We start from the raw sequence: 12136 nt of genomic DNA on the forward strand, positions 1-12136 counted from the left end.
CGTGACTAGTCGTGGAAAGGGGCCTGGGTAAAAGGGGCACCCTCAAGGATACACATCAGCTCAGGTGTAAACAAAAGGGGGGACAAACAAATGGCTGCCAAAAAGTTCCAGGCCAGGGTCGTTGTAAAAATTTTAAAAAGGGCTAAAGAGGTAATGGAGAGGGGGGACAAAAAGAGATGCCCTCGACTGGAGGCTCTCAAACTGGCATGTCTGAAAATGGGGAGGTGGAATCAGACTCTCACACAGAGTCTGGTTTAGAAAATTCCCCAGAGGGCTCTCTAGAATGATGGGTCCCCATCTCCTCCCGATGACCCTCACAGAAGCGCCTCAGAGTCTGACTCTCAAATAGCATCTGATGTAGATGGTCCCGTAGAGGAACCCCCAAGTAACCCTGAAAATGCAGAGGTGTGTATGGAGAGAGTGAGAAGTTGGCAACGTGAATTACCTAGATTTGGGGGGGGTCGGTGTATTGTGAGGAATTTCATTTTGTCAATCTTGAGCGAATAAATTCAGCTCAGCAGGTTGTTGAAGCCATACACAGGGGGATACAGTTAGTTCTCGATGACGTTAATGGTAGGGTAGGCCCTGATGATTATGTTCAGTTACATTTAGAGAGCCGTAATTTAACTAACCCGTTGTTTTCGGTCTGAAGAACTAGGGATGAGCTGTCTGCTGAGGATTTCTTCAATCAGACCTCAAAGCTGCCACAGAGCAATAGAGTTGTATGTCAATGGGACATTGCACCTCGTTGTGACAGTTGTAAAAAAACAGGGGTGAGGGCCGCTCGTAGAGTTTTAAATTCTATCCTCAGTAGTCAAATCATCCATAAAAAAGAGACAATGTTTAGTAGACCTGACTTACACGGCTACCAATCTGTGTTTTGCGCAGTGGGCTCTTGGCCGTCATGTCCGACCATAAACCTACGGACGCGGAATCGTTAGCGGGGGGCGAGAAAGTTGCATGAGAAACTGGGCTGGTCAGATCAAAAAAAGATTATGCTCAGTGACGTAGCAATGTCTGAACAGCATTTAGGAGTCAACATACAGGTGGTGCTGTATGCGGCGAAAGGGGCCTTTTTTTAAACGGGGGGGGGCAGTTTACCCCAAGACTTATTTCATCCTGTTGCACAATGAGCATTACTATGGGGTTCTGGTTGTGAAAAAGTTGTTCGGAGCAAAAAATTATGGTGAGTTTTGCCCCACGGTGCACAGTCACGGCCACTCTTGCAGGTACAGCTGCTGCCTCTGCTTGAGCGTAACATGCTCAGACAGCGTGGACGTGCAGCTGAGGTGTCCTCGCCGTAGACTGTATTGTCAGTCCAGAGAGCGTTTAGACAGACACATCGACTGGGCATCGACAGAACAAGCTGAATGCCTGTCTAAAACGTTGTGCGATAAGGGTCAGTCTTACGTGGACAAGCGGCACAGGTGTAAAGGGAGGCGCTGTAAGCAGGGTCAGGGTTTGATCGCTGGTGATGTAGACGGTCACCTCGGTTTTATGGACAGCCTTAGAAAGCCCGAATCCTCAGAAAAGTGTATTTGTTATGATTCCGAATACACACAGGAGACTGGGTTGCACACTCCCAATTACATTTTTGCTATGTCCCTCAAGCCGGAAAAGTCCTGGGAATTTAAGGGTGATGAGTGTCTTTCTATGTTTGTTCAGACCTTTATTGGCAAAGAGTTCCGGGTCTACACGTTCCAGGCGCACAATTCCAAAGGTTACGATGCATACTTCATCATTAGACAGTTACTGAAGGAAAAGATGTGCCTAGAACTGATCACTCAGCGTAGTAAACTAATGTGTGTGGAAGTTAAGGCCCTGGGCATTCGTTTTCTAGACTCTTTAAACTTCTTGCCCATGAAGCTTGGTAAGCTCCCGCAGGTGATGGGGTTTGAAGGGTGCAAAGGGTATTTTCCACATTTTTTGAACACTTTAGAAAATCAAAATGACGTGGGGCCTATGCCCTATGTGTGGAGCACTATGGTGTAGAAAGCATGATGCCCAGGGAAAAAGCAGAGTTTCTCGACTGGTAGCAGGCCCACAGGGAGGAGACGTTTGACTTGCAGAAAGAGCTTGCGTATTACTGTCAGCAGGATGTCAAAATTTTGAGACAGCCTTGTATCCTATATAGAAAAGAGATTATGAAAATGATGGAGAAGGGAGATCTAGTAGAGAGAGAACCTGGTAAATTCACCGAGATAAAACTGTGTATAGATCCATTCTGGTACATAGCACTGGCATCTGTCTGCATGGCTGTGTACAGGTTTATGTTTCTGGAGCCTAACACGGTAGCTCTTCTCCCTCCAGACAATGATGACAGGCAGAAAAAGATATTCCACCCCATCTGTTCAGTGGCTGTTGTATACCTCTGACAAAGAAACTATACAACTACGGCATGCTTTACAGGGTGGGGAACTACAGGTAGGCTCCTACTCTTTAGAGGGTTATGCCAGTGTTGACAGGGTACACACAGCCTTAGAGTTTAACGGGTGTTCTTTTCCACGGTTGTGGCACCTGTCATTGTGAAAAAGCACAAAACCCTATGACGGGGACAACTTTTGGGTTTCTTTATTACAAGACGCAGCTCAAGACCGACTATCTGAAACCACTTGGTTTTGTAGTGAGGACTCTTTGGGAGCAAGAGTAGGGAAGTGAGGAAAGAAACAGACAGGGAGCTTGCAGGTATTTAAAATGAGCCCAGTTGCCCTAGCCTCTCGTGCCTAGGGATGCTCTTTTTGGGGGGAGGACAAACGCTATCCGCCTATATTACAAACTTAACTCCGGGGAAGAAATCCACTATTATGATTTTACCAGCTTCTACCCTTTTGTAAAGAAAACCAAAGAATACCCTATCGGACACCCCGATATAGTTTATGACAAATTTGGACCCCTTGCAAATTATTTTGGAATTGCAAAAGTTAAAGATGTACCCCACACAAGGCTTCTTTTTCCCATTGTTACCTGTCAGAGTGGGTGGCAAACTTATGTTCCCGATATGCCGAACCTGTGCGGAAACCGAGCAGCAGGAGATGTGCATCCATACTGACGAGGAGAGGGCCATCCTGGGGACTTGGTGCACGGTGGAATTGAACGCGGCCATAGCGAAGGGGTACTGCGGTAGGCAAAAATATATGAAATCTGGCTTTTTAATGAAAAATCTGATGAACTCTTTTCAGAGTACATCAAATGACACCTCCGCCAGAAACAAGAGGCTTCAGGGTATCCCAGCTGGTGCACAGACGAAGAAAAACAAAATAAGTACATGAACTATTTCTACCAGAAAGAAGGCGTGCAGTTTGTGCCAACACGAGATCAGGTTTAACCCCGCTAAACGCCAAATCGCTAAACTCTTTCTAAATTCCCTCACGAGCGAGATCCCGCCAGATCAACACATCACCGAGTTTGTGTCGGCAGGCCCGAAAACATACGGGTATAAGCTGTCGGGAGGAAAGGCCTGTATGAAAGTCAAAGGTATTACCCTGAACTTGGCAAACTGTCAAAAGATCAACTTTGACAGTTTGAAAGATCTAGTCCTGGACTATTGCACGGGCCTGCGAGAAAACACCTCAAAAAAGAGAGAGGTGCAGCAGCCCTCTATCGTAAGGAACAAAAATCAGTGGTAAATAGAGACCAAAACCCTTAAGAAAACACAGAAAGTCATTTACAACAAGAGGGTCCTAGGAGAAGGGTTTAAAACCCTGCCCTACGGATTTTAAAATGGATACGAGGTGGAAACACCCCTTTTCTGCAATTCTCGCGGGGCCTAGCAACTGTGGGAAAAGTTACTTTATAAAAAATGTGTTGGATAATGCCAAACAAAACATTGTCTGTTATGCCTGAGAATATTGGATAACATGGCTATAAAAAGCATTGCAAGATACACAGTCTGGGCTTGTTGAAACACATTTTGAGCAAGGCTAGGCATGCCCAAGAATTTAAATGTATTTTTTACAAAGTTCATCACCATCCGGTCCTTTTGCACTAAGTCGTTAGAATACAATTTTAAAATCCGGTCACAAGATAAACCCTTGCTCCGATGATGTAAGAAAAACACTCAGTGATAGCCGCAGGCGACAGAGCGGGGGTCTTGTAATTGTCTATTGTGAAACACAATGCCTGTGGCATTTTTGTTTAAAAATTTCATAATGCTTTTAGGAAACAACATGCTCTTCGGGGGGTGCCCGTATGAGTCTAAAAACTCTCCACGGTTACGCTCCGCCAGACACAAGGCAAGCCAGTGTTCACCAGGTTGGTTGTGTGGATGCGCGATACAAACCTAGGGGTCTCTGAGACAGCTTGTCGCCAGGGAGCCAAATCACAAGGGAACACATCTAAGAAATTCTTTTTTGTGTAAGGCACCTTGATAAGACACACGAGAGCTGCACGGTGTCCATGTTCACATATGGTCAAGCAGAACGTCTCTCCTCTGATTTCTCTCTATGATGTTGTCAAAAACCCCATGCACGATCAGATTGATGGTGATGGTTAAAGCCTTCCCAAAACGTATTTCTGCTCTCAGGTTCCCGGTTTGAATCAGGGAATAGTCATCGGCGCATTCCTGGTCGGGAGACAGGTCAAAGGCAAACAAGGTGTAACCCTGTGGAAACTCCTCACGGTCGATTAACAGAGAACGATCTGTCATGTGTTTACCAGTGTCTGTACCAGATTCATGTATTCTCTCACGCAGCATCCTGCCTCGAAGTCTGGTTGCAGAGGCTTGGTTGGTATCTGTTCACCATCCACATACAAGGCCACAAAATTAATATCATAATGTTTAAAATGAAAGGGATTTTTAGTGTAACTTCCACTCAAGGCATAAGACAAACCCTAGGACAAGCATTTTGGGTAACTGTCCCAAAAAACAGGTTCTCCTGGTTATTGACCCTGCTGCCCACGGGGATGCTAAACACTTTCATTCCCACACGGTCCATGGGATATTTAGCATTTGTGGTAAGCAGGGACTCCGCGTGCCCCAGACAAACGCTCAGGGCCACCCGTACTTTCTTCACAAAAAGGGATGCTCGATACAATGCGCAATTTAAAGCCTTCGGCTGCACTGCCCATTAAACAGAAAGCGTCTTATCTGCGCGTCAGTTTAAATTTTCACATCCACTCCGTTCAACAAATGAGACGTATCTGTTCTGATCTGTCTTTATTTCAATGGTAATGGTATCGATGTGGTGTTTTCTGACAGGAACGTGATGAGGTTTATCGTAGGTGATGGTGACAAACTCATTGTTCCTTCCTCAGACAGGGACACAGTGTAACAGGGGAACAGAAAAGTCCCTCACAAACTGGTGTTCTACAATATCTGTGTGCAGATACAGGGAATTAACTCCCCCTGTGATGTCTGCCCAGAAGGGGAATTTTTGGACGCTGCGCTTGGGGCCCAAACCTAGAATGTTAGCTAGCTCCCTGCTGGTAGAAAACATAAAAGTAAAATCAGCGGATTTAAGGCTAACTTTTCTACCCACAGGGTCATCGTTCATGACCACCTCAGGCGGTGGGGGATGACGAGCCACGGTACTGTTCATATGATCCAATCATTCGGGTATGGACGAGTAATAACCTCGTCGTAGGATAAAACTCTATGCCATATCTTCAAAGGTGATTTCAAAAGGGGTGTCCTCGTTGATAGCGTTCCAGCTGTGCGGGTGTTGTATTTCCACTAACCCCACCTCCCAGGCACCCGGGAGACCCAAGGGCTTAATTAGCTGTATTGTAAAGTTCGAGCTGGTGTTTTGAGGAAAAACTGCAGAGCTGGCATTGCTGGGCAAAGTCATGTAAAACCCGCTGTCGCTCATTTTTTTTCGCTCCCTCAGTCTTTGCAGGAGGAATCTTTTTGTTTGTTTGTGTCTAAACGTCAGAATTGAGAAGCTTCCACCCAGCTGGTAAACTTATTGCGCCCCCCCTCCCCCGCAAACCATTTCACCAGTAGCTGCTTTTTTCTCCCTTTTCCTTTCTCCGCTAGAACTTTTTCGATCCTGCAAATCTTGTCTTGTTTGGGGTTTACTTTTTGTAAATCTTCAGGGTAAAAAGATCCAGTAACTGTCTCACCCTCGTAATCTTTTAATCGGTATACAGGTCTCGGGCTCCTGGTTAAGGCTTCATCCACTATAAATATCTCATTGGTAAACGTCTGTTCACAACCTTTTTCAAAAGCTCCTTTGGTTTTAGATAGTCTCACATGATCGCCTTTTCTAAAAGGGGAACAACCGGTTTTATTTTAAAACCGTCTCTATCGACCGGTTTCCATATCTTCAGAGAATTGGAAGGGTTAACATCAGCGGGTCTGGTACGTAGAGTTCTGTAAAAGCTCTGGTTGTAACTCTTCATAAAGTCAGGTAACAGGTCAATGTGGCGAAAGGCGTTATGGGCTGTAAAATATCGCCACATCCTCCACATCTTTTTCAAGTTCTGTTAAAATCGCTCCACAACCCCTGCTTTGACTTCATTATCAGTAACAAAAAGCGTTAACGCTGTGCCGTTTCAACAATCTGCTAAAAGGTTTGTTTCAAAATTCTTTCCACCGATTAGTTTGTCATTTTTGAGGCACGCGACCTTGGCAAGAAATAGCTTTAAAGGCCTTGGATTCCTCACCGCTCATCTTGTCTTTTAGGCCTAAGGCCCAGGCATATTTGGATAGAATGTCTATCACTGTTAAGATGTACTTAAAACCGCTGTTGTGTTTGGAGAAGCGGTGCATACGGACCAAATCTGCCTGCCATTGCGCGTCCACATCTGAAACAACGGTCCTGGTTCTTTTAAAACGTATTTGAGCTGGTTTGTGTAAAGTGTAAGCATCCTGGTGTGAAAGCCAAGCTCTTACCTGTCTTCTATTTAAAGTTTTATGATGCTTTTTGGCCACTTGAAAAAGAAGATTGACCCCGTCAAAGCCCCCAACTTTCCTGGGGGCTTAACAGATTTTCTTTAACAGAGCCGTCTGTGGAGACATGACTGTTCCTGGGACCGTCTTTTACGAACACAAGTATGGAGGGGGACACGTTCATTCTGACACATTTAAATAAGTTTTATTAATCGCCTGGTTTAACACAATCTTTTACAGCCGCCTGAAACAAAGGACGCCATGATCCCTACCATGAGGGAGTCTGAGCTGGTTCATTCTTCCATTTTTGTCCTTTTCTGGATTTTCCTCTTGAGATCTGGGTCTCAGACAGGAGCAAAAACAGCTGATGCGCGATGGATTTACTCCCACAGGGCTACCTGATGTGTAACTTCTCAAAGGCCTCTAGAAAGGCATCGTCGAGCTGTTGAGAGATTTTCAGACAAAAAACAGTGTAAGCACCCCACTGCCTGTTTTTAGATTTATGCAATGCCAGGTCGATTCCTAACCCCATTACACCCCCATGATCGACCGTCGCTTCTTAATCATTCATTTACCTGAGCGCCGTCTTTCCCGTTCACCTTGTGACTCCCCCAAGCCACAATCGCCTTCCAACTTTAGGGCATGGACAATGAGAGGCTGTCACACTCATCGGGGTGCCTCACAAAGGTTTGGATTTTGGGGTCGGGTTCCGACGTATCCATCAACGGTTGAGTCAAAGGGCCCTCCTCGGAACTGTCACTGCCGTAGCGCTTTCTCCACACAACTCCAAAGGTCCTCGGAGCTAAAACAAAATCTGAAGGTCTCACGGGGGTGGTAAAGGAGTCCATGTTTCCTCTCAGCCTTTCCACAATTTCTAAAACATGTCTTCTTGGTAAGAGATGGCGTCCTCTGCCCAGCGCTGGGACTTATGGGGTGATGGTGCTGCACTCTGATTGGCAGAGGGCGTTGGGAGGAGTTCTTAGAGGGCTCACATGATCCTCTTCTGGACAGTTCACCCAATCCGAGAACCTGCCCCATTTTGGTCAAATCTCTTCTCGGGGCGGTCCTCTGCAGCTGAAACCCATCGCGATTGGTAGAAGGTGGTGGGAGGAGTTCTTAGAGGGGTCACACGAAGCACTTCCAGACGGGTCACCCCACCCCGGAATCCCCCCAGTTGGTCAAATCTCCTCTCGGGGTGGTCCCCAGTGGCTCAAACCCCTCCTGATTGGTAGAGGGCGGTGGGAGGAATTCTTAGAGGGGTCACACAAACCACTTCCAGACAGATCACCCCACCCCGCAACTCCCCATGATTGGTCAAACCTCCTCTCGGGGTGGTCCCCAGTGGCTCAAACCCCTACTGATTGGTAGACGGTGGTGGGAGGTATTCTTAGAGGGGTCACACGAACCACTTCCAGACAGGTCATCCTGCCCCGGAACTCCCCCTGATTGGTCAAATCTTCTCTTGGGGCGTTCCTATCAGGGCGAAACCCATCCCGATTGGTAGAGGACAATGGGAGGAGTTCTTAGAGGGGTCACATGACACACATTGCTTCCGGTCATTTGTCTGCCTTGACCCTGGAAGTAATACCTCATGGCTTGGGACTTCCAGTGACCGGTGGGCAAGGCTTACGAGGGCCAAGGGTGGGGTTAACGTTTGATTGACGGTAGGGCCCTTATACTACTGGAGCGCCTTGTTCTCTTTGTCTCCCGCTTCATTCCCCAAGCACTCGGCCAGGACAGATGTCATTTAGGACCTCAGTTGCCACCAGCTGGACAGAGGGACTTGGGTCTTTCTTGAGGACCTGGAGAGCTGAAATGACAGAGGACAACATGTTAGTGTACAGACTGTCAAATCACAGCTAAGCGTGATCACAGAATCTTGAAGTACCAGAGCAGAATGATCACATGGTAAAATGTGAAACTGGGCTCAGTCCTTCTATTGGGATGGAAAATACATGAGAGATGAATATGCCTCACTTTTCATATTGTCACCTGTGCCTGAAATAGCTGGAGACTTACTACCTCTGAATACCACGCTACAGAAGCTCTCCAATACAAAGAAAGCTTTAGGTTCCTCCAATTGGCTCCCTTCCATGCTCCCAACAAGCGGGGAGACCCTGACTCGACCAGAAAGTCATCCACTCTGCTGTAAATGGAAGAAGGTCCATTGTTTCAATAGCTTCCACTTTTCAGTTTATTTTCCATCTCTAACCCTGGAATTGAACAGAGGCCAGGTCCAAGCTGGTTTGTGCAGGATGCAGGGCACCTACTGGAAGAAAAATTGCTGGTGGGAAATTTGGGGTAGCAGAAAGTGGCTACAATTTCTCCTCACCTGGGGAGTCCACAGAGAGCCAATAAAGCCCAAAGAGTGGATAGCACTGGCTGCGGAGGGGGCCTTGCCAGGACAACCAGGAGATGCACGGACTCACATCACACCCTCTGCAGCTGCCTCCTTCAGGGGAAATTAAAGCTGACTTTCTACTGGGCGAGAGTGAAATGGTCCCTTGATGTGTGGCTGATGCACTTTGCACCAGTGGTATCGGTTACTGCTGCTTGTCAGCTAAATTCCTTTAGAACTCACGGATGAGCAGAACTTCAGCTGTATTTATTACTTACACATCAGCAGATGTTCCAGGTCCAGCCATTTCATACGCTGCCTGTCTGTGTGTTCCAGGATGATGCCTAAAGACACAATGGAAAACAAACAACAACAATAAAACCTTCCCTTGTTGAGTGCAAAGTGATATTAGCAGCCCCTAGACAGGTCTTTGGCCTCTCCTACTGTGGGCCTAAGGGTGAGCTGTGGGCAAGAGGATGCTAGTGCAGTTTAGAGTCCACACTGAAGAGAATGAGAAAGACTTTTTTTTTTTAAGAATGTTTACACAAAACCCATTTGCTTTAAAGAGTCTGTGTTCCTCTTGCCACTGCTGTCAGTTATTGGAGACATACTAAGCTAGTGTCTTGGTCTAGTGGTCTGAGCAAAGGACTGGGGCCAGGAATAAGTGAGTTCTAAGCAGGGATCCCACAAGGTGACTGATAGGTGAGACTTAGGCCACAATGCCTGCCTGTCTCACCTGGGTATGCTCGGGAGAAGAGGGCACACGGCCAAAGCGGAGGAACCTTTTGCCTCCTTGACAAGGTGGTGTGGCCAGGAACCTGAAACAGCAGGCGCTGAGGGCATGTGGGCTGCATGCTCCCAATGATGAAGTAGTAGTGAAGAGCACTGAGCAACACTGTGGGTGGGTCTGCACTTTGAGCGAGGGGGATCACTCCCAGTTCAATGGGACAGGCCCACACTAGCTCGGACAGCGCTCGCATGCTAAAATTAGAATGTAGCTAAAGCAGCACGAGCAGTGGGAGGAGCTAGCCACCTTGAGAATCGACTTTGGGGTTTGGATGGGATCATACTTGGGGTGGTTAAACCTCCTGCTGCTCCTGCCATCGCAGCTACTCTCTATTTTTAGCACTCAGGGCTAGTGCGGGTATGTCTCATCAAGCTGGGAATTAGACCCCCAGCTCCAAGTGTAAACATGCCCTATGAGACAGTGTCCCAGCCTCTACTACTAAATGACTGCACCGTGCTTTCCCTGCAACAATCCCAAAGCACTTTATAGCAAGTCATGATTTCCTCCGACCACCACACTGGAGAGGTAGGGATATTAACCTCCCCATTTATGTATGGGAAGCTGAGGCCCAGAGAGATTAGTGGCAGCTCAGTGCTGCACAGTGGGATTTTTTTCTCTCTCCCCTCAGTGGGAATACCAAAAGGGACACTGGGCATCATCTCTCACCAGCTAACTTGGCTGCAACTGCCCGGATCTCTTCCCAGCTGCTACAGAAGTACGTGATGGTGCTTTTGTACAAGTTCTCCAGCAGCTCGGCATTCTCTTTGGCCTAGAGGAAATCAGGGACACATGAGCTCTCTCTGGCTAGAAGTGCCCTTTGACTGCCAGCACATGCTTTTACGAGCCACAGGTAAATCAGAGAAAGAACAGGTGACTGGGTGGACGTGGGAAAAATGGGGATCTGTGGCAGATTTACATTTCCCGTCACCCTCAGTCATATATCCCACTCTGACCGTTATTTCCATTACCCATCACACATCCCCCCCACACCTCTACACCACCACATGCCACTCCAGTCAAGAATCTCAGACACTTCAACAGCTCACTCACAAGGTGTCTGCAAATGTCCACCTGGAGCTCTTCAGGCTTCAGCTCGGCTGTGCCATCAAGGTGTTGATTCACGGCAGTTTGGAGCCTCTTCAGTCCCAAAAACGGGACACAGAGGTGAAATGTAGCTCTGCATTCCTGAAAAAAAGAAAGCGTGTCACACCATTTAATTGTTCCCTACTGAGTGCTTTGGTCATTCAAAGGGAACTCATCTGCTTGACTGCTCATCTATTCCAGGATAAAAAGGGATTCATCTGGATGTAATTGGCAGAAAACATGCAGGAATGACTAATAGAGGGGAGAGCTTCCACTGCAACCTGGAGGTAGCATCAATGTCTTTTTGGAACAGATCTACCTATGAAAGCTGCTTCACCAGGTCTCTCTTCTGTTCTGGGGAGGCAGGGGCCTGGGGTGCAGAGACAGACAGGAATAGAGAGCTGTCGGGCTCAGACCCATGACCTATCCTGGATTCTGGTGAGGCAGCCATGGAGCAACCTGGCGGGAACTGACTCAGCAGGAGGGCAATGAACTGAGGGGAGAATTTGGGCCTCCACAGCAGGCAGGAATAGCAGAGCTCCCCTGGCATTGGCAGGAAGATTCCTTTGGCTTAGTAAATAAGTCACTCTCGGTCTTACCACTGAAACCCTGGGGTTCGGGTCTTGCAGGTGCAGCAGAAGTGTGACCCAGCTCTGTCTAACCTGCTCGGCGAAATAGCCCTTCCATTTTCTTTTGGTCAGGCGGGCCAGGATGCCAAACAGGACAAAGGACAATAAACGAAGAGCATCGTCCTCCTACAGCCAAGAAAGCCCCACAAGTTAGTAACTAAGGGACAATCACATCACGTACCGCGCACAGCCATCTCTTCTACGCTAAAGTCGAGGGATTCCAACTACAGCTAGTCGGAAACACTTTCATGAACTAATTTTTGATTTGAATTTGCTGATTCATCAAACTATTTTAGCGACAGTTCCATTTGGATGAAATTCCTCCAGAAGCCAGGCAGGGTCCTTAGAAACCTGCCTGCTGTCTTGCCAGTGCACCCATTCAGCTCCTTGGAAGCCCATCTAGCAGGCTGACTGGGATCGTGGGCTTCCAAACCCCCAGCGTCTGGGACCCCGGCTCTCAAATTTGCAAC

The 12136-nt window shown here is 47.5% G+C and overlaps 1 protein-coding gene across 1 annotated transcript in view; it reads right to left on the minus strand.

The window, feature by feature from the left end:
* Nucleotides 1-797: 797 nt before the first annotated feature.
* LOC102936642 (maestro heat-like repeat-containing protein family member 2B) overlaps nt 798-12136 on the minus strand; it is a 36191-nt gene continuing 24852 nt past the window's right edge. Inside the window, exons 17-21 of the mRNA XM_037883873.2 lie at nt 11637-11792; nt 11005-11139; nt 10621-10723; nt 9446-9511; nt 798-8639 (exon numbers count right to left, since the gene is read on the minus strand). Of these exons, the coding sequence (XP_037739801.1) occupies nt 8542-8639; nt 9446-9511; nt 10621-10723; nt 11005-11139; nt 11637-11792 (558 nt within the window). The 3' untranslated portion in view covers nt 798-8541. The remainder of the gene's footprint in view (nt 8640-9445; nt 9512-10620; nt 10724-11004; nt 11140-11636; nt 11793-12136) is intronic.

Source organism: Chelonia mydas, chromosome 20 (assembly GCF_015237465.2).
Source record: "Chelonia mydas isolate rCheMyd1 chromosome 20, rCheMyd1.pri.v2, whole genome shotgun sequence".
Taxonomy (NCBI): Eukaryota; Metazoa; Chordata; order Testudines; family Cheloniidae; genus Chelonia; species Chelonia mydas.